Source organism: Centruroides sculpturatus, unplaced genomic scaffold (genome assembly GCF_000671375.1).
Source record: "Centruroides sculpturatus isolate CEXI.00-Female unplaced genomic scaffold, Cexi_2.0 scaffold129, whole genome shotgun sequence".
Classification (NCBI taxonomy): domain Eukaryota; kingdom Metazoa; phylum Arthropoda; class Arachnida; order Scorpiones; family Buthidae; genus Centruroides; species Centruroides sculpturatus.
Window position 1 is genome coordinate 634,641 of NW_019384478.1, and position 21,731 is coordinate 656,371.

Here is a 21,731-nt window from a genome sequence, read left to right on the forward strand (position 1 = left end):
GTAGTCTTCTTTGTCGTCCTTTTCACAATCACAGGAACATATTTAAATATATATTTATATTATTTATATATTTTATATATAAATATTTATTTATTACATTATTATATTACTATTTATATTATAAAAATATTTGAATATCCACGCTAAAAATTAAAAATTATTTCCTACATTAAAAATAGTTTATATTAAATAAAATTAAAACACTATTTTATTTGATTATTATAAAAAAAAATCTTTTATTTATTTTTATAATGATAAATTAGTCTTTAAGATTTAGTTGCCTTACAAACTTAGAAAAATAGGAATGTTAAAAGTTACATTGCTGCAGGCTTATATTGTTTCTAATAAAACAGATATTTTAATACTCGATATGTATATGTAGCATTAACACATTTATATCAAAATCGATAGCACTTAATTTACGAGAAATTCCATTGATTCGTTTTTTCTATCTCCTTTTGATTTACTTTCCGACGCGCTCCTATCCAGCTGTTGGTGGATGTTCCATTAGATACGTCGCGTTATAAGCTATTGTGCAATTTCAAAAGGGATTAGAAGTGGAGAAACTTTAATGATTAGATTGATAAATTGTCATCATTCGATGCCTTATTGCAATTTTGATATTATTAAAGTCACTTTTTGAAAGTAAACTAACTCCATATTGTTATACGAGTAGACAGTTGGAATAATTAAAGTTACTTTAATCGCTTTAGGCAACTTTTGGAAATGAAGGTATTTAATAATAGACAAGCACAACTATTGATAATATGAGTCTGTTTTCTATTAAAAAATTGTGTAAGTATTGAATAGGTTTCGGTAAAATTTCTTTAAACAAAGAAAAATAAAAAATAACGATATTTACTCTGTATGTTCGTAATCTTCATAACAATGAAAATAACTATCTGAAATTGATATGACATTACAAAGAAAAGAAAACCATTTATAAATTTATTTTATAAAAATATAACTAAATTTTTTGTTGTGATTGATACTGAAGAAAGACAAAAGTCTACACAGGATAAAAGGGAAGAGAAGAAAGAAGGAAAAAGATAGATCAAAGCAAGAAGGAAGTACTAGGGATAACCTAAATCAGATATTAAAAAGAGGTAGAAACACAAAAAGTGTATTAATGTAACTACTAAATATATTTTAATAAAAATTGATAAATTATCTCGCTATAATTGTAAGTCTTAAACTAAAATTTTTATTTCAGTAAATAAATTTTTATAATTTTCTAAAATAAAAATAAAAATTTATATGTATATGTATTTCGTATACTGAATTAATGGAAATTAGAAACATTTATTATGTTTTAGATATTATCAACTGTTCATTAAGTATAGAAATTTACTTATTACAGATGTAATGAAGCACAGAATAATTCAAAATTGTATGAAAAATAAATAACACTCAAACTAAAGAATTTTATATCGGCCATTAATCAGATTTAAAAAAATGTTTTTGTCCTAAATAGGATCGAACAATATTACTGAAAGCAAAAACATCATAAATGCCACTTTCATAATAAATGCATTCATCACACATACAAAGAGAATATATAGTCCATTCTATTTGTACAAACCTTTTATTTTACTCCAAAAATGATGAAAATTAATGCAATATAACATTTAAGAAATGACTGATTAATTAACAAATAACTATTGAAATATAAAACAATTATCTTTTTTAGGGAAGATGTGTATAAAAACTTCCCAAAAACTTTAAAATTCCAAATATATAACTTATATATAATAGCGTAATAATACATTATTTTATTTTATTTTTAATATTTCAAGTCATTTTTTATGAATAAATTTAAATTGATTTTAAGAAGCGTATTATTATTAAATTAAAAAATTCTTTAGCAGTAAAAAATAAGCGAAGAAAATTCTATTCTTCTTCTTCCCTTTCTTCAAATTATATTCATTTAAAAGAAGTATTTAACACTCAATTTGAAATTTTTCAAGTATTTCAGTTTTAATAAATTAAATCCTTTCATTTAAATAAAATAAAAATTAACTTAGGTATTTTCTTTACAAAAAAAATATTCAATATTAAAATTTATTATTTTTGTATTAACTATTTAAAAATTTTTGATTAGAATTTAAGTAATTTGTTAATTTTAAAGTTAATTTAATTTATTATGTACGCGATATTATACTTAACTTATACAGTATTTAAAAATCTACTTTGGTATTTAATTATTAATTTTTTTAAATTTGATTTTAATGAAAAATTTTATTTAAAAGATTAATATTCTCCTTTTTAAATTAAAAAAAATTAAATCTGTATAAGATTAAAACATTCTTATGTTGAATATATTATTAATTTATTTACTTTTAATATTTTTTACATATTATCGACTGAATAAATTTTTTAAAAATCAATGTTTGCAATCTTTAATATAAAAATAAATTTTTGAATGACATTCATTTTTTATTATTTAATTTTCATGATATAATTGCTATTAATGTAATCAAATTAATGTTCCAAGACTGATTAAATTTAACGATTATTTAAAACGATGTTAAAAGACAAGAATCTTTTTTTAACGTTAGGTTAATTTATAGGAACATTAATTTTTATTAAATTCATCCTGCAAATGAAGTGTAATTTAACATAATGAGAATAAATAACGAAATATAGCTTATATATATATATATATTTTTTTTTATGGTTAAGAATAACGCGAAAACACATATTACATCTTAGAATCTGTGATCGAAAATTAAATTAATGAGATAATCTCTCTCAATTAAGAGAATACAGTTGAAATTACGAGTACAGTAAACACCCGCTAACTGGAACAATTTTTTTTCAAAATATTGTACTGTACAAATAATTTAAGATTTCTTGGCAATAGAAATATTATAATTAACAGCTGTTTTGATATCTAGAGGTGTTTGCGATACTTTAGGCTATATTATTTCACTAACACTGTATATTGCTGTATACAGTACGATCATAAAAATTTTTGAGCTTAGCTCCCCGTAAAAATAAATTTAGTAGTATAACTTATTAAAGCTCAGTAAAACTTCTGTAAAAAAATCCATCGTATAAATTGATATATTGTATTGATATATCTATCTCCTCGCTGTTTTCCACGTCGTTTCGTTAACTGTGACTTTCGTAAACTCGGATGACCTTTAACCAATATTAATTTAACTTAGCGAGAGTTTAATGTATTTAAAATTAAATTAATGTGATATACTCACAATTAATAGAATTCAATTGAAATATACAAGTATTTGAAATGTTCAAGTCGTGAATTTTTGACGACCTAAAAAATCATGTGGGCGATCTGCCAAGAGGTAATGCTCCCGGGAGTTGCCTTTCAGGAGTAGTTTCAATGGGAATAGACGCCTATTTAAGTGTTAATAAACACGTGAAGAAAACGCGAAACTCCACGCGGTCAGTTCTTTAGTCTGGCGCGAATCAGCCACCAGCAACCCGAGTTCTTTTTTATCCACTCGGTTACCGATAGATTTAGTTTTTAGGATTTTCAATATTTTAAAAGCTTTAAAAGAATTTTTATAAGCCTTATAAAGCATTCATTAGGTTTAAATTTTTATATAAATTGAACATTTTTATTTAGAAATTTCTGAATAAAAACGTACCTTACAAACTTAGAAAAATAGGAATGTTAAAAGTTACATTGCTGCAGGCTTATATTGTTTCTAATAAAACAGATATTTTAATACTCGATATGTATATGTAGCATTAACACATTTATATCAAAATCGATAGCACTTAATTTACGAGAAATTCCATTGATTCGTTTTTTCTATCTCCTTTTGATTTACTTTCCGACGCGCTCCTATCCAGCTGTTGGTGGATGTTCCATTAGATACGTCGCGTTATAAGCTATTGTGCAATTTCAAAAGGGATTAGAAGTGGAGAAACTTTAATGATTAGATTGATAAATTGTCATCATTCGATGCCTTATTGCAATTTTGATATTATTAAAGTCACTTTTTGAAAGTAAACTAACTCCATATTGTTATACGAGTAGACAGTTGGAATAATTAAAGTTACTTTAATCGCTTTAGGCAACTTTTGGAAATGAAGGTATTTAATAATAGACAAGCACAACTATTGATAATATGAGTCTGTTTTCTATTAAAAAATTGTGTAAGTATTGAATAGGTTTCGGTAAAATTTCTTTAAACAAAGAAAAATAAAAAATAACGATATTTACTCTGTATGTTCGTAATCTTCATAACAATGAAAATAACTATCTGAAATTGATATGACATTACAAAGAAAAGAAAACCATTTATAAATTTATTTTATAAAAATATAACTAAATTTTTTGNTTTAAATCAATAAGACTGCGGAAGATGAACTAAAAAATTAATTACCAAATATAAAATACAAAAGTTTTAATTAAAAATTAACGTAACTAATCACTTCATTATCAAATTTTGATTTTCCTTCTTAAGAAGCAATTGAGATCGTTTTTAAAATTATGTTGCTTATTTCTGGTTAAAAGATTGCCAAATTTTTAATTGGAAATGATCGATATATTTTTCTAATTGTGTTGATTGATCTATCATATAAGTTATGATTAATGATATCATTGTATCCTAAGTAAAAAATTATTTTAAATAAATAGGCCTTGCTTCAGATATTAGAATCTATTTTTGCAGTGAGAATTTTGTATGTCGAACTCTATATTTGTAAAGATTATTCTTGAATGACGTAATATTGATTAATTTGTCACAACCTTCTGATCTCCTATGGTGCAATTTTGGATCGTTTCCAATTACCATTTGGAAAAAATCATTTCTACTTTTGTAAATAGCATAAAAGTTATTTGTTGGTGAATTAAGTTTTTGGAGGAAATATGTTCTTAAAAAATTGCTTTATATTTTAGGAACAAAAATATATTTCATTTACATCTTCATAAGTGAAATATTTACTTATAAAGTATCGATTAACGACGTTTCAAAAATGGTATTTTCGGCTTTGTTGACGATAACTGTATTAAGTACCCAAGTAAGTAAAGTACATAAATTACTTTTTATATGAAGTAAAATAAATAAATGATATTAAACTATTTTTAAAACTAGCAATCAGAAAATTATACAAGTTATATAGAGGATTATAATGAGTCGACTGCCTCATTAACATCGATTTTATGTCGAAGTGAAAGAGGTGTTTCTTTGCCATTTGACATCTACAGAAGAGACACGTGTGCTCGATGCTATAATTATCTTCCATCATGGGCCTTTGTTGATACTGAATGGAGATTTATGTAAACAGTAATTTAATTAAAATAAATAAAAACTATAAAATGAAGATTAACTTAGTTAACTTCTAAATCTAAATTATATTTCTTTTAGTTATAATTATCGCACCGGTGCACTGAAAGATCCAAGGTCAAATATAAGTTACTTAATAGATCCCGGGAATTCGTCTCATCCCATATTTGATACGTTTAAAAATAAAGTATTTGTCTCAAAATGGATAGAATGTTGTCGTGCCGCTGTTGCATGCTGTCAGAAAATGATGAAGGATCCCATTCCTGTAAATGGTAAGAGGAACTTACAATTGTAAAGAATTTAAATTTATAAATTAATGTATGAAATAACTTGTGCGCTTTAATTAAAGAAACTCTTTATTGCCCGAGAACATGGGATGGTTGGCAATGTTGGACAGATACTCCTTCGGGACAAGTTGCAAAATCTGTTTGTCAAGAGCATATATACTTCTCTAGCGAGCCGCCATCGTGTCCAAGTAAAAGTTAATAGTGTTTGCAATTTATTTAAATTAGCAAATTAACTGTATGTAATTTTTTAGGATACGCTATCAAAACTTGTATGCCAAATGGGAAATGGTACTTACGCAATTTTTATAAAACTGAATGGACTAATTACAACGAATGTGGAAGAGTTCAGGTAGATATTGCGTAAATTCTGAGAATACTTATTCAGAAATTGACATATTTATTATATTTTTATTTAGGGAATACTACGACTTCAATATTTTCACATAGCGACATACTGTATATCAATATTTTTCTTAATACCGGCTATATTCATTTTTATCATATATAAGTATGTTTATCAAAATAATATTTATTATTAACATTTTTAAATAAATTTTTATACTAAATCTATTTATAATGTTTTAAAGACAACTGCAAGTATATCGCATTACCATGCATAAAAATCTCTTTGCTTCGCTACTCTTAAATGGAATCTTTGTCGTTCTCTTTAAATCGATTGTCATGCTTGATGAACTCGATAATTTCGATAATACAACTACAATTTTGGATCAAAATGGAGTAAATTTTATTAAAAATTATCATACTTACTGTTTCAAATTTTATTTTATTCATTGACATATTTTGATTCCAGCCGGGATGCAAATTTCTCTTTATCATAACTAAATATTTACGAATGACTAATTACATGTGGATGTTCTGCGAAGGATTATACTTACATCGATTGATTGCAGCAGCATTTGCAGAGCAGGAAAGTCTTGTGCTTTTTTATGTCATAGGCTGGGGTAAGTACTGTACAGTACCTCTGAAACATTTATAATTATTTAACTATTTTCTTCTATTTTTTTAAACATTTATTTACTTTCAATCTTAAATTTTTCAGTATTTCCTATCATACCTGTTGCCATTTATGCTTTCCTGAGAGAAACGTTTGCCAACGAACAGTAAGAGTTTTAATTACTAAGTTTTATTAAATTAAATATCTATTCATTAATTACAGTGAATAGATTGTAAATTATCTCTGTAGAATGCGTTTACCCAAAGATAACTTTATGAGTGTTATTTTAATTTAAAACTTGGCGTTTTAAAGAATATCTTCTCGTCTTTCAAACTATTTTAATTTTCCTTTAAAGTATTTCTTTGTTCAAGTTTGTGAAAACAACTTTTATTGTTTTTTTATGTTTGTTTAGATATTCATTTTAAAATTCCTTCAAGTTTGTAGCTTGTATGTTGTTTTAAATTACGATTATATGAATTAATTTTTAAAACTAAAGAAAAAAAAATACAGACTATATTTTACAGATAATAAAAAGATAAAAAGTAATTTATTTTATTGTTTATTATTTTCGTCATTCATAGAAAGAACTTACAGTTACATTCTTGAAAAAAATTATGCTAATGCTTTATTTTTTCCTTCTTAGCAAATTTGCATTCCATTTAATTTAAATATTAAGATATGATTTAATTAATAGACTATGTTACTAAAGTAAACGTTGAATCAGAAGCAATGAATACGAACAGGCAACTATTTTATTTATTATGCTGAAGAATCAATGTTGCTGAGTGGAATGTAATATAAAATTCAGCAAATAGTTTTATCTAAAATCCTCTACTGTATAAAAATTTAAATTAAGTTTTATAAAATAATAATAATAATTAAAACATTTTACTATATAATCTAAGAATTTAAATTTACAAAGAGAAAAATGAAATCGTTATATTTTAATTATTTCGTCTTATATTCAATACGTTAATTATATTAATATATCATTATAATGCTTTATTTGTTTATATTACAAGGTAGAGTAATGCAATAGAATAAATGCCTCCATTAAAAATACAATACAAGAGAGTTATAATTCTTCTTTATTATAATAAGTTCAATAAACCGAAAAAGTTTCTTTAGTTCTCTTTTAAATGGCGTTTATTATAAATCTCTTATTATTTATTTTATTAAGGTAAAAATTAATAATATTCTCGTGTAAATTTGAATTTCTATGAAATACCTTGGTTGTGGAAATTTATGAAAAATTCACCGTATTTATTCAATATTCGAAACTTTTTCTTTCCTACAACATAGAAATCGTGTTGACTGAATATTCATTGTATATTTAAGTAGGCTAAAATGTTTCTTCACAAAACTTTCAATGTTAGAAAAATCTTTATTAAGTAGAGTCAAGCAGACTAATTTAATACTTTATCTTGTGTTTTATTTGCTTACGATTTTCAGTTGTTTTCTCTAGTAAACTACTGAAACTGACTTATTGCTTCCAAGAAGAAAGAAATTAAAAGAAAGAATTTGATTTTGGCAGTTTCTAGTTAGCTATTGAAAGAAATTTTGTTATTGTGTTTACTTTCTATTTTGATAGTATTGTAACTTACAGAATTTTTTTCTATTATAATATGTTTACAAAATAATATTTTCACTGAAAGATCCAAGGTCAAATATAAGTTACTTAATAGATCCCGGGAATTCGTCTCATCCCATATTTGATACGTTTAAAAATAAAGTATTTGTCTCAAAATGGATAGAATGTTGTCGTGCCGCTGTTGCATGCTGTCAGAAAATGATGAAGGATCCCATTCCTGTAAATGGTAAGAGGAACTTACAATTGTAAAGAATTTAAATTTATAAATTAATGTATGAAATAACTTGTGCGCTTTAATTAAAGAAACTCTTTATTGCCCGAGAACATGGGATGGTTGGCAATGTTGGACAGATACTCCTTCGGGACAAGTTGCAAAATCTGTTTGTCAAGAGCATATATACTTCTCTAGCGAGCCGCCATCGTGTCCAAGTAAAAGTTAATAGTGTTTGCAATTTATTTAAATTAGCAAATTAACTGTATGTAATTTTTTAGGATACGCTATCAAAACTTGTATGCCAAATGGGAAATGGTACTTACGCAATTTTTATAAAACTGAATGGACTAATTACAACGAATGTGGAAGAGTTCAGGTAGATATTGCGTAAATTCTGAGAATACTTATTCAGAAATTGACATATTTATTATATTTTTATTTAGGGAATACTACGACTTCAATATTTTCACATAGCGACATACTGTATATCAATATTTTTCTTAATACCGGCTATATTCATTTTTATCATATATAAGTATGTTTATCAAAATAATATTTATTATTAACATTTTTAAATAAATTTTTATACTAAATCTATTTATAATGTTTTAAAGACAACTGCAAGTATATCGCATTACCATGCATAAAAATCTCTTTGCTTCGCTACTCTTAAATGGAATCTTTGTCGTTCTCTTTAAATCGATTGTCATGCTTGATGAACTCGATAATTTCGATAATACAACTACAATTTTGGATCAAAATGGAGTAAATTTTATTAAAAATTATCATACTTACTGTTTCAAATTTTATTTTATTCATTGACATATTTTGATTCCAGCCGGGATGCAAATTTCTCTTTATCATAACTAAATATTTACGAATGACTAATTACATGTGGATGTTCTGCGAAGGATTATACTTACATCGATTGATTGCAGCAGCATTTGCAGAGCAGGAAAGTCTTGTGCTTTTTTATGTCATAGGCTGGGGTAAGTACTGTACAGTACCTCTGAAACATTTATAATTATTTANAACATTAAATGATATTCTAATTGAAAAGTTACTGTTATAAAAATAATAATACTTCAAATCCCGTATATTATATATAGAACATTAATTTTTCGAATTTTTTTGAACAACATTAATAATTGTTACAGTAGAATCTAGAGTATTTTTCATTCATCAGTAGAATCTAGAGTATTTTCAAACTGTACAGAAGCCATAGAGATGAACGATAAATCATTACCATTATTTAGTAGCAGTTAAAATAAAATCTGTAAATGAAATCAAAATACATCTTGAATCTGGATTTACTCAAGGCACTACCACACTATACGCGTCTTCAATTTTACCTATTAAGGAATGAAGAGAATTGCATTGGGGTCAGCAAACATAAATGAAATTCAAGGTACTGTCTACACCCGACTATATGGCCTTTCTAGTTCTTCAAGTCGTATGAAGGCGCTATAGTAATTAAAAGATCCCGCTCTTTACAAGGAAGTTGCATTATAAAAGATAAAAGTGAGTTTAAAGTTAGTTATATTTAAATTACAATTTATTCGTGTTTCTGTTAATGTTTCTGCATGATAAAAATTCGAATTCATTGTAGGCCAGTTTTATTTCTTTTTAATAATAATAAAAAAATGGTGATAGAATAGTTTAATAGTAATAGAAGATATTTCATTGACGATAAAACATCTCTAGGTAAAAGTCTGTTTCTTTTCCTATCTGGTGTTACATTAATTGTATCCTTCCTTTTTCATTCGGATCTTGCCTTATAATAGTTCTTTCACTTAAACTAGTAGAATAAGCTTCTCCTTTAGTTGCTTAACAACTTTAAATTTATAAAATTTATTTCTAGCTTTATCATCAAACATCCTTATTACATTATTAAAATAAGAAAACAAACAACAAATTTCAATTTTTTCTAAATTAAAACCGAAACAGGCAAAAATTCTTAACGACCTCATGAAAAGTGGATAGTTTCTCGATTATAATGTCTTCATTTAGCTCAAAGACCTAAAGAGGTCATCTTGTCGCGCGCGGACTGTTTATCAACTATAAAATATCGTGCTCGATCACTCGCGACATTACATTGTCGCAATTGTAACATCTAATATGCCATTCGATCAACTGAATAGTATATTCAATGTTAAAATTATCGTTATTTCATTTAATTCTTTTTCCGAATAATGATTTTCGAATTCGATGTTTTGTATCAAAAGCGAAATCTAAACAAAACATAAAACACACAGAAGGTAAAATGTTGCTGAAATTAAAACGCAAAAAGTTAAGTCATAATGATAAAAGACATATGTAATAATATATCAATATGTAGAAAAGAAAAACAGAATGATAAAGATGTATTGTATGAAAAATATATAAAAAGAAAACGAGTATTTATTTATTGTGACATCTTTAAAATGCTGGACTGCGATTTTTAATCATATTTTCAATTCATTTAATTAGTCTGCAATTTGAAAAAATTGTAACTTATAAATTCCCATTGTCATCCGTTTGTCCGTCTGTCTATCTATCTTTTTTTAATCTCAAGAAGAAAGTTGGGTGGAATGGAAACATTAGGGGCAGGAGGTTCTATTAACTATATACGAACTTCCAACGCAAACCGGAAGTCACGTTATTTTAATTCAAAATTTTCACCTGAAAGGAGTTAATTGATTACCGGCATGACTCTTGACAAAGCAAAAGTATGATGTACAGAGGCAAGCCACTACTAATTTGAGGTGGAAAGCATATAAATTAAAAACATGACTAAAAATTGCAGCCCGGCTATGTGACGATGTTACAATAAATAGTTGCTCGTTTAAAACGTACGTTCTCCATCCACCTCAAATGAGTACAGTAGAGCGTCGTTTATCCGAATCAATTGGGACTGGGGTTGTTCGGATAACTTATTTTTCGGATAACCGATTATGTACGAAGAAATATATTAACCTATCCCATCCTGAAATTTTTCTCCGTTGCGTGTCACTTTGCGTTGAATTTTCGTCGATGTTAAGCCTAACGTAAACTTTTCAAAATAATAATCGTGGCTATTGTATCGTTAAAAATTATTTCTTTATTTTGTACAAACAAAATAAATATATTGAAAAATAGAAAAACAATAATAAATTATACTTCAGAAGTTAATTTAGTATCAAAAACGTAAAATATTTGAGTAGCCCAAGACATAGCCAAAGATTGCAGCGCCACAGCACTAGCGAAAATTTAAATTTGCCAACTGGAATTCTTTCGGAGAAACGACGCTCTATTGTAGTATCTTGCCCCTGTACTGTACATCATACTTTTCCTGTTAGATTAACTCTGCTATCTAACTCCTTTCTAGCTCTATTGCTATCTAATTCTTTTCAGGGGAAAATTTTTGAATTGAAATAACGTGACTTCTTGTTTGCACTAGAAGTTTGTTTACAATTAATCGGTGCCTCCTACTCCTAAGCTTTCCATATCTGGTCTGGGCTTTCATTTTTCTAACTCTGTTCTCGAGATTAAAGGACAGGCAACAGACGGGCGACAGCGGGAATTTATAGGTCTAAAATTTTTTCAAATTGCAGCCCAAAAGGTACTTCTGCTATAAAAAAAACTGATTAACATATGCCTTTATAATTAGAAAGTCATTTAGTGAAGGAAGATGAATGATTTCAGAAAACTCATTTAAATGTAGTTTAAGCATTTACGTTATTCAAATGTAGGAATCTCCCGATTAACATCAGTAATCCATTCTTAAAAGTGACTTTTTGCGTGAAACACTAACCGCAAACTTGTTTCCAGTTAAGTGAAAAAACTTATAATGCGTTATAATATTAATCAAGCACCCAAACCAATTTCTTGAATGTACTAAAACACAGTAAAACGCTTATATGTAAGTACGAAGTAATGAATTATCCTGTATGACGTTAAATGCTTAAAGGATTGTTAATAAATCGTTGCTTTGCATGCAGTAAATTATACAATTTGTATGCCGTACCATCAAAATTACGTTACGATACGACACGGCAAATAACATATTAAGAAACTAAAAAGTCAAAAACAACAAAAGTTTATGATAAAATTGAAGGAAAGTTCCTGTAATAAACTGTTATTCATCAAGTGAGATGGAGACTTGAAACTTGACGCGACGCACTTTTAGAATCCTCTACACATTATTCTGACGTTTTGCCAAATGTATTTGGAAAGTAACTGTCATTTCCTACATAATGTTTTGTTCAAAATGGTGTGTTAAATTATTGGGTCGTAAATGTTGAATTTTCCTATATTAATGTCGGCCGAAAAGCGTTGTAATGAGAAATATTCAAATTCTGTGTAGTTTGTTTATTTAAATACAAACCTAATTCAAATATAAATTTGAATATTTATATTTAAGTTAATGCTAGAAAATAATTTCATATGATTCCGTTTTTTTTTATTTATAATATTTTAGATTTGATGTAATGTTATTTTTTGATTTAGCATGATCATCTTTACTATTAAAGACCAGCCTATTTAAGTTTAGTATCTCAGTAACGAATATAGGCCTATAAGGCAAAGGTAAATGCATTCTGCCTTCCTAAGAGATCTGGATTCGAATTCGATCAAGATTTCACTATCCCATTCCGTATAACCGATTCCATTCCAAAATTAGATCATTTGTATTGGAGTATGGTGGTCGTATAGCTTATACTATAATTCTTTTTTCACTGCGTGTTATTGGCTTGAGCCCGTAAATAATATCATTTTCGAAGTACAGTATTTATTTTAAAAATTTATTATTATTTTCGTAATTTTGACTGCACTTCAATAAAGTAATTTTCCTTAAAACGAAAAACTTTAGTAAACGTCAGAGTATATTGAGAACAAGTTTTCAATGTAAATTTAAGCATTTATTATTAATTTCATTTTTCGCATTATTTATTTATTATTAAATATTCTGCGTATTTCGGGATGCGAATGTTACTCTCTATTACAGATCAAACTGTTCTTCAAATCAGCAGAAATGTTTCTCATTAAAAATTTATATAAAATTAATTATATATTTTAAACTATATGAAATTATTTGCTAATAATATTTATAAGATAATTATTTTAAAAATTCTTTTAAAGTAAAAATCGTTAAATAAAAATTAATTTTAAAATTAAAATTTAAATANTTATTACTAGCTTAAATATTTAAAAATTTTGGAAAAAACATCAAATTAAATATAAAGATTTTTTTAAGTTAAAAAATTTTAGAAAATTTTAATTTGTTTTCTTCTAATAAAATTGTTCGTATAAATGTTGCTTAAATAATAAAGTAAACAGTTATTTAAACTGTAAACAAAAACTGTAAATTGCGATATCTATCATTAAACATAAATAAATTTTAAAACATAAAAATATTATATGTAAACATCTTCTGGTGTATAGTATAATCTAAAACTTTTGATGGCTGTGTTATAAAATACTTCCGTACTTCTGTAAAAATAATTGACTGATGAATTAACACGAAGCGTCAGCACATTGTAGCTTATTTGGCCAGCCACAATTACGCTCATTACAGGCGAACCTAAATAGCAATAAGGTCGACTAGTATGTGTGAAGGATAAAGTACGAATATGCTGCTCATGCTAAATTATGGAGACGAACAATAATAGAATGAGGCGAGAGTGGTAGCTAGCCCACGCTAAAATCTTCTTATTCACCTATTCTTCCTGAAATAATTTATCCAAGTCTACCTAAACTGACTATTATTGAAGGTTTCTTTAAAGATGAAATGATTGTTCGACAAGTTATTATACGTTCTCGGTAAACTTTGTAGAATAGTAGGCTTACTTTTCGTAAAAGACCCAAGTTTGAAATTCAAATAATTTTAAGATTTTCATTCACTAACTGGATCGTTGTTTCCTTACTCTCATTTATACTGTAAGTTAGCTCAGATCAAATCGCTTCATTAAAAATCAATGTTATATGTTGTTAGCAAGTTCATTGAACATTTTCTTCCTTTCATAAAAACTCAATCCTAGAAACTAAATAAGATCGTTGAAATAAGTTTAATTATCTTATCTATATAATTAAATCTTGTAGATATATATCATTATGCTTTGTATGTTTTTCTTTAGTTCTTTTTTCTAGTTACTAGTGACTTTTTGATTATCTCTAAAGATTTAGGTTTTTTTTTTATCTAATTATCATATACTCTTTTGAAATGCCCTGTTTTCAAAGTTCCTTTCCAAAGCAGAACAATTTTAAAATAGGAAAATTTTTACTTTATTCTTCAGACTAACTAGGAATTTATCTTAGTCGCTATACATAATTTTATTGTATATTACATTCCTTTTCATGCTTTATCTTGATTGATTGATTAGTTATCACAAGTCGCCATCATAATATAAGCTATTCGACCGATCCAATTACATTAAGTCGTGTCAGCATCATTATGGACTGTCCTGAATCACAATGGAATCAGTCAAGTTTGAGTGAGAAATGAAGAACAACGCTCTAACTGATACTACTAATGGAAAATTAATGTCTGGATCATATTCGAACTCAAATCTCTCACAGCAGTTTATATTACTGCGCGCTTTTATGTACAGTACTGCACATTGCAATATTTGTTTTCTTTTAGAATTGACCATAATTGCAATTATATTTTAAATCTTTTGTAAAAATTTTTTTGTTTATATTTCCATAATAATATTAAAGAAATTATTTAAATTTAATAACACTCAGTGATAAAATGAATCAATTATTTTTATATTCATAGCTATTTAAATTTTTAAAAATATTAATCTATATTTTGTTTCATCGTTCTTTACAACATATATTTTCAGCTTAATTAAATATAATTAATAATTAACGCAGTGAAGAATAGAGAAGAATATAAAATAAGCACAAAAAGAAATTACAAACTATCGTGAATTATCGTGAACAAAGCCACAATCGCAAATTAGCTTGTTTCCATTAGTTACAGACTATTAAATTATCAATAGCCTGTAACTAATAGGAATAATAAATTATTTCAGTAATTCTGCCACATTTTAATTTTCCCTGAAGTATTCTTTGATCAGATATACGGTTTTTAAATTCCTGGACTATTTCATCCCCGGAATTTCCCGAGTTCCCAGGAAATGTTTATAATTTAAGAAAAGCACTAATTTTACGGTTTAACTAGTTTGTTTATTTTTTGGAAAATGTTTATAATTTGAAATGAATTGGAAATAATGACTTAAAGAGTAAAATTATTTATTTCAATCATAATCCTAATACAATCCTTTATCCTAATTCTTTATAAGTACAGTATATTGAATGTTTACAACAGGCTATACAATTATTCATTAAAACAAAGTTTTTCATGTAATAAAGTTTATTACATAAAAAACTTTTATCAGTAAGCCTACTTTTCATCATTCAGTGATAAAAAATCCAGCAGAAGAAAATGTCCTCTCGGATTCGACAGAAGTTGGGCGGAATTGAATTGAGGATACAACACAGATCCCTGACACTGCAGCTTTATTAACTGTTATCTCAAACAACTGTAACTCTTGAATAAAGACTTCACTCATTTTTTTTATTCTTGCCTGAAAGAATGAAAATGTGCTGAGAGACAGACTGTGTCTTCGATAACATTACAGCTTCCAACTTGTCCATCAATGTTTTAGATGACTTAAAACACTGAATGTCCTGATTTTTTCTGACTTCATCTTTCATTTTTTCAGTTTTGCCTTTTCTACACTGTGGGCACCGAGAAGACCGTTTTAATCTTACCTATTATGGGCAGATGGTAAGGGACGGAACTCGTATCCCGTACTGCCTGTCTGAATTCAAGAAGTAATCTTACATTTCTAGTAGTCTTTGAAACTACTAGAAATGTAAATTCGTACAAAAAGTTTAAGTGTTATCAATGATAATGCCTTTTTTCAATACTTTGAAATCATCTACTAAACATATAATTAAGATATTTAATTAAGTTAATAACACATTTCTTTCGAAGTTATCAAATATGCACAATAAATTTTACGGAAGTGGAATATCTTATATATAATATAATGTTTATTTAAACTTTTAATAAATAAAAATATTTAATAATAATAATAATATATGCCTAAACGTAACATAACCAATATAATTTAATTAATATTAAAGCATTGTACAGTCAAAATTCAAAATTATCCTAGTTTGTCAATATGACAAACTAGGATAATTTTGTATGATAATTTCAAAACATTTTGTACTTTGACAAATTTTCCGGGTTGAAATATAGGCAAAAACCCCGAATCTCTAGAAGAAACTTAATCTGTACACAATAGATAAATCTCTGTTTTTCTTTATGAACAAAAAGAAATCAAGATTAATAAAATCTATAGAAAAGACATCGAATTTTTGTTCACATTTATGTAAGTATTTTAATAATATGTAAATTTAAAAAAATTACATTAGAAATTAAAAATCTTTATAGTTGATGACTGATTTCGATAGTAAAGCCATTTATTTAGGGTTGCTACAAATCTCAGATTTTCGGGATTGTCTCAGAATTTTCCGTCTGCCTTCTAGCGTCAGGAGAACTTTATTCTAAAAACTGTTCTTACAATAAAGTATTTTTTTCTACATTTTAAACACATTTCTGCCAACGACAGAAATGTGTTTAAAAATATACATCTATTGCGTGTCTTGGAATTGAAGGGTCCCAGTATCTAGAAAGAACTCATTTTGTTCCGGAATTTATCCCCAAATACTTGGTAACCTTACATCTATTCAGTACGATAAAACAAAATATTAATCGATAATTCTTGGTTTTTAGTATTACAATACCTTAACGATGACAATCATACTGTAATATCTATCTCTTGAAAAAATCAGTAAATCTGTCTTTGTTTTAGTACGTTACAAATCAATCAACTAATCAATAGTTTTTATTAAAATGTTTTAGTGTCATGAATTATATTTAAATAAAATGATTATCATTTGTTTACTCATAGACAAAATATTTGTGTCAATTTTTTAAATGGACTTTAAAAAATGATAATTGTTTACCTTATCATCTTGCAAATCTGAAAATTCAGTTTGAGTTCCTTGTAATTTTGTTTTGCTCTGTTCATAAAATAAGCCTTTGCGTGTTTTACTAAAGTTTATCGACCTTCATTCATTGTATTAAGATAAGCTTTCATTTAATATCATTGACTATAATGTTAAAAAATTAGCTTTTCCTTTTGTGCATCTATTATGTTCTTTTATTTGTGACAAAATCTATATTAATAACGTTATTGTATTTGAGATCAATTTTAGATATATATTTCACTAAATAAAATATCTGAAAAACCCATATAATTTCAAATACATGTGCTGCTCTCTGTAATATTGCTCGATAAAGTGTTAATTTAAAGTTTATAGATTTTCGATAAATTAGAATCGTTTAATTTAAATTTGTTTATTTTTAATTTATACAAGTATTTATTCTTTAATATCATTAACATTTTAGCGAACTTGTCAACTAAAAGAGTTTTTAAAAAAATTATTTTTAATATTCTTAAGTGGGCATATTTCCAGAAAAATATGCTTTTATTACCTTACAACATGAAAAATATATGAAATTAAAGTGGACCAAATTTCTATTCGAATAGTTATATAAAATATGTTATATTCTAAAATACTTGTATATGTTTTGATTTTAGATATTTATTGAGTTTATTGTTTTATTACCCATTTGTAAAATTGAAATCATTCATACGCATATTCATTTTCATATTGGCAGTAGAAAATATGGAATTATGTGTAATTTCAAATTTGAGAATTATGAATAGTTGACAATTATTAATATAATTGTCAACTATTCATAACAGTTGACAATTGTCAATTATATTCAAAATTCAATTGTCAATTATATTCAAAATTATGAATATAATTGACAATTGTTCTCTCGAAATATGTTTATTGACCTAAGACAGTTACACATCAAAAAGGAGGCGTTGAAATCGAAAGAAACTTTATTAGTGTGATGGTAATAAGTGATCACACAAAGAGGCAATCTTCTATCGAACAATGGTACAATTTAAAAGAACAAGAACCTTTAGTATCTCCTCTTACCTAGATATATGAAGCAATACGGGTCCGGCATGGATGAGTACAGAAACCATAAGCTATTCTTAGACAGATTTGCCCTTAAATATTGCAATTGTCGATCCCTCAGATTAGAGATGTAAGAGATCTGTCTCATAAATGCTTGAAGCGCGGCCGAACATTATCTTGTAAAATGGCATTTTTCAGCTCTACCATGTAACACAACGCATGACGCCTTAACCACCTCAGCCATCCGGCCCAGTTGTGAACGTCTCAATTCTGCCTATGATTTGGCGCGGCACACCGCTCCCACAGTTGGTGTGATGGTCTGGGGCGCCATCACATACGACAGCCTGTCATCTCTGGCAGTAATCCAAAGGACCATGACAGCCCAGCAGTATCTTGCAGTCACGTGTTACCTCTCATGGCAAGACTTCCAAGAGCCATTATTCAATGGGACAATGCTCGACTACACATACAACAAGGGTGTCAGAGGACTGCCTCTGCCACACTTCCCTGGCTTACCCGGTCCCCTGATGTGTCACAAATCAAACATTTCTGGGACCACCCGGGACGCCAAGTTGGGCAGCCTAGAAATTTTGCCGAACTAGAGGACCGCTTGCAGGAATTGTGGACTGAGATGTTGCGGAACACCATACGGTACTTGTATTTCTCCAATCCCGCTACAATATCACATCGTGTATTCACGATACAAGTGGCCCAACAGGATGCAAGAACCTCCTTTCATTTGTAGTTTTTCCTGTAATAATTGATCTTTTTGCTTTCACTTTGTAATCACTTATTTATATCGCCGTTACTCTCACACATGTATAATTTTGTTCGGTTCCGACAACTCCTTCTTAGTGCAAAATTTAAAGACTGAAATATATAGTAAAAGAAATGTATATTTTTAAAAATATACTATTAAATCTTGTTTATATCACACAATAAAGTGCACTACAATCGACACATCGCTTTTCTTTACATCCTTCTTTAATCTGCTTTGAAAATCCTTGTGTCGATTGTACTGCACTTCATTATGTGATATAAACAAAATAGAAAGACTATTAAATCTATTAATTATTTAACATATTAGTAAATTAATATAGAAGCTTTTAGCGTTTTAGAAATATATCGAATAAATTATTTAAAATTATTAAAAATAAACTAGTAAATATAAGAGATTTTAATTTGATAATTATTAATAATTTTTATTTAAAAAACTTTTAAAAATTCTCTTTTAAAGTGTACACTTTAAATCGGACCTTATCTATACCTATTTTAATAAAACAGACTTTACTCAGAAGACAACTTTATTCCTATTTATTTCTATTACAATTATGCATTTCAGTGCAGGAAACCTAGCTGGCTTCTCTTTAGATTATTTTAATTAGATTATGATAGAAATAAATAAGAATAAAGTTGTCTTCTGAGTAAAATCTATCCTGTTAAAATCAGCATAGATAAGGTCTAATTTATAGCATACACCTTAAAAACGAATTTTTGAAAATTTTAAAAAAATTTTAAGCAGATTTAAAGACTTGAAAACAATTTTAGAAAAGTTGTTAAGAATATAATACGTTTAAATTTTTATTTAACTTTAGATTGTTTACTTTATCTTGTGTATTTACTGAAAGGTAATAAATTACAATTGAGTTATACAGTTTTAATATACTGTACAGTGCATATGTAGGAAAGTTAAGGGGTAAAGTCCCTAAATTAGATAACGCTAGTATTAATCGAATAATACTAACTTTATCCAAGCTTTTTGGTTAAAACAGGTACAATTTATTAAATTTGAACTTTATTTGTATGAAACGCGCTTTATCCGAGCCAAAAGCGGATAACGTTGACATTAACCAAAAACTGATGGATGACGCAAGAACAAAAATTAAAATTCGGACTTTATTCACACCATTTTGGTTAAAATAAAGTAAAAACGTTAGGATTTCACTTTAATCGGATAGTCTGTATCTTTCCAATGCAGGTTAGATGGATAAAGAAGGAATTTTGTTTTTTAAATCAACTAGAATTTATTAGTTCTTTATTGCATACAAAATGAAATGGACGAAAAAATTATTTTATTGAAATATCATAGCTAAAAATGTTNCTTTTTGGTTAAAACAGGTACAATTTATTAAATTTGAACTTTATTTGTATGAAACGCGCTTTATCCGAGCCAAAAGCGGATAACGTTGACATTAACCAAAAACTGATGGATGACGCAAGAACAAAAATTAAAATTCGGACTTTATTCACACCATTTTGGTTAAAATAAAGTAAAAACGTTAGGATTTCACTTTAATCGGATAGTCTGTATCTTTCCAATGCAGGTTAGATGGATAAAGAAGGAATTTTGTTTTTTAAATCAAGTAGAATTTATTAGTTCTTTATTGCATACAAAATGAAATGGACGAAAAAATTATTTTATTGAAATATCATAGCTAAAAATGTTGTAAAGCTATAAATTGCAAATTTAGTTTAAAATAATAAAAAAGAAGTATTTTCATTTACAGATTACCGATATGTACTGTATAGTATATAGACTTTAAATGGCATATACAGGGGTTAATCACTGTAAATACAATTAAAAAGAAATTGGAGATACTCTGGTGAAGCTTTTTAATGTTTTTGATTTTTTCTCTTTTTTTGCGGCACTTGACCTCAAATAAGAGTGTCGCAGTATTTTTTTAATTGATCCTGTGTGTGTTAGAGAAAACTTTTAAAATACTTATTTTTATATTTGTCTTCAATTGTGTTTATTAATACAATGGAGTCCTGAAGTTGACATGTGCTTTTTAAGAACTTTATCGGAGGCATGAAAAATCACCAGGTTGAAAAAATCATCGCCATATTATCTATTGACTTAAAATCTCCCAATAAATTGTTAGACTGGTAACATTGTCCTGTTCTCACAATTCACACAGCAGCTAAAAAATAAAATCTCATGCCCATGGAAATGCAATATCTATATTCAGATCTATAGAAATAACTGTAGATAGACTCCATATTATCAGGATAAAGCTCGAATTTTAAGTTTTATTCTCCCTTTAACCAAAACACTTGTCTAAAGTTAGTATTAAACGTTAGAATAATGCCAGTAGAAATACTGGCATTATTCGATTCACTAACTTTAGCCGTCGCAACATGGATGCGCTTGTGTATGCGTGTTTTGTGTACATATGTTGAACAGTAAATGTAATTTTTAAGTAAACTAAATATAAAACTTTATATAAAAATTTTCAAACATAACATTTATATTAAAAAAAACAAAGTTTATTTTTATGTCAAATCTTCTATTAAAAAAAAAAAGAGTAAGTGGCAATTGAGTGAAAAAAATAGCATAGGGACAAACAGTTTTCGATTTTAAGAAAGATACTGCCACATAAATGAT

At 27.2% G+C, this 21,731-nt stretch overlaps 1 protein-coding gene across 2 annotated transcripts in view; it reads left to right on the forward strand.

Annotated features, from left to right (window-relative positions):
* Positions 1-4,879: 4,879 nt before the first annotated feature.
* The window catches only part of LOC111621372 (calcitonin gene-related peptide type 1 receptor-like), a 28,856-nt gene continuing 12,004 nt past the window's right edge, over positions 4,880-21,731 (forward strand). For both annotated transcript variants that reach the window (XM_023363480.1, XM_023363481.1), the window contains exons 1-9: positions 4,880-4,998; positions 5,073-5,257; positions 5,346-5,536; positions 5,614-5,739; positions 5,803-5,900; positions 5,968-6,059; positions 6,139-6,289; positions 6,363-6,513; positions 6,612-6,672. In XM_023363480.1, the coding sequence (XP_023219248.1) occupies positions 4,954-4,998; positions 5,073-5,257; positions 5,346-5,536; positions 5,614-5,739; positions 5,803-5,900; positions 5,968-6,059; positions 6,139-6,289; positions 6,363-6,513; positions 6,612-6,672 (1,100 nt within the window). In that variant the 5' untranslated portion in view covers positions 4,880-4,953. The remainder of the gene's footprint in view (positions 4,999-5,072; positions 5,258-5,345; positions 5,537-5,613; positions 5,740-5,802; positions 5,901-5,967; positions 6,060-6,138; positions 6,290-6,362; positions 6,514-6,611; positions 6,673-21,731) is intronic.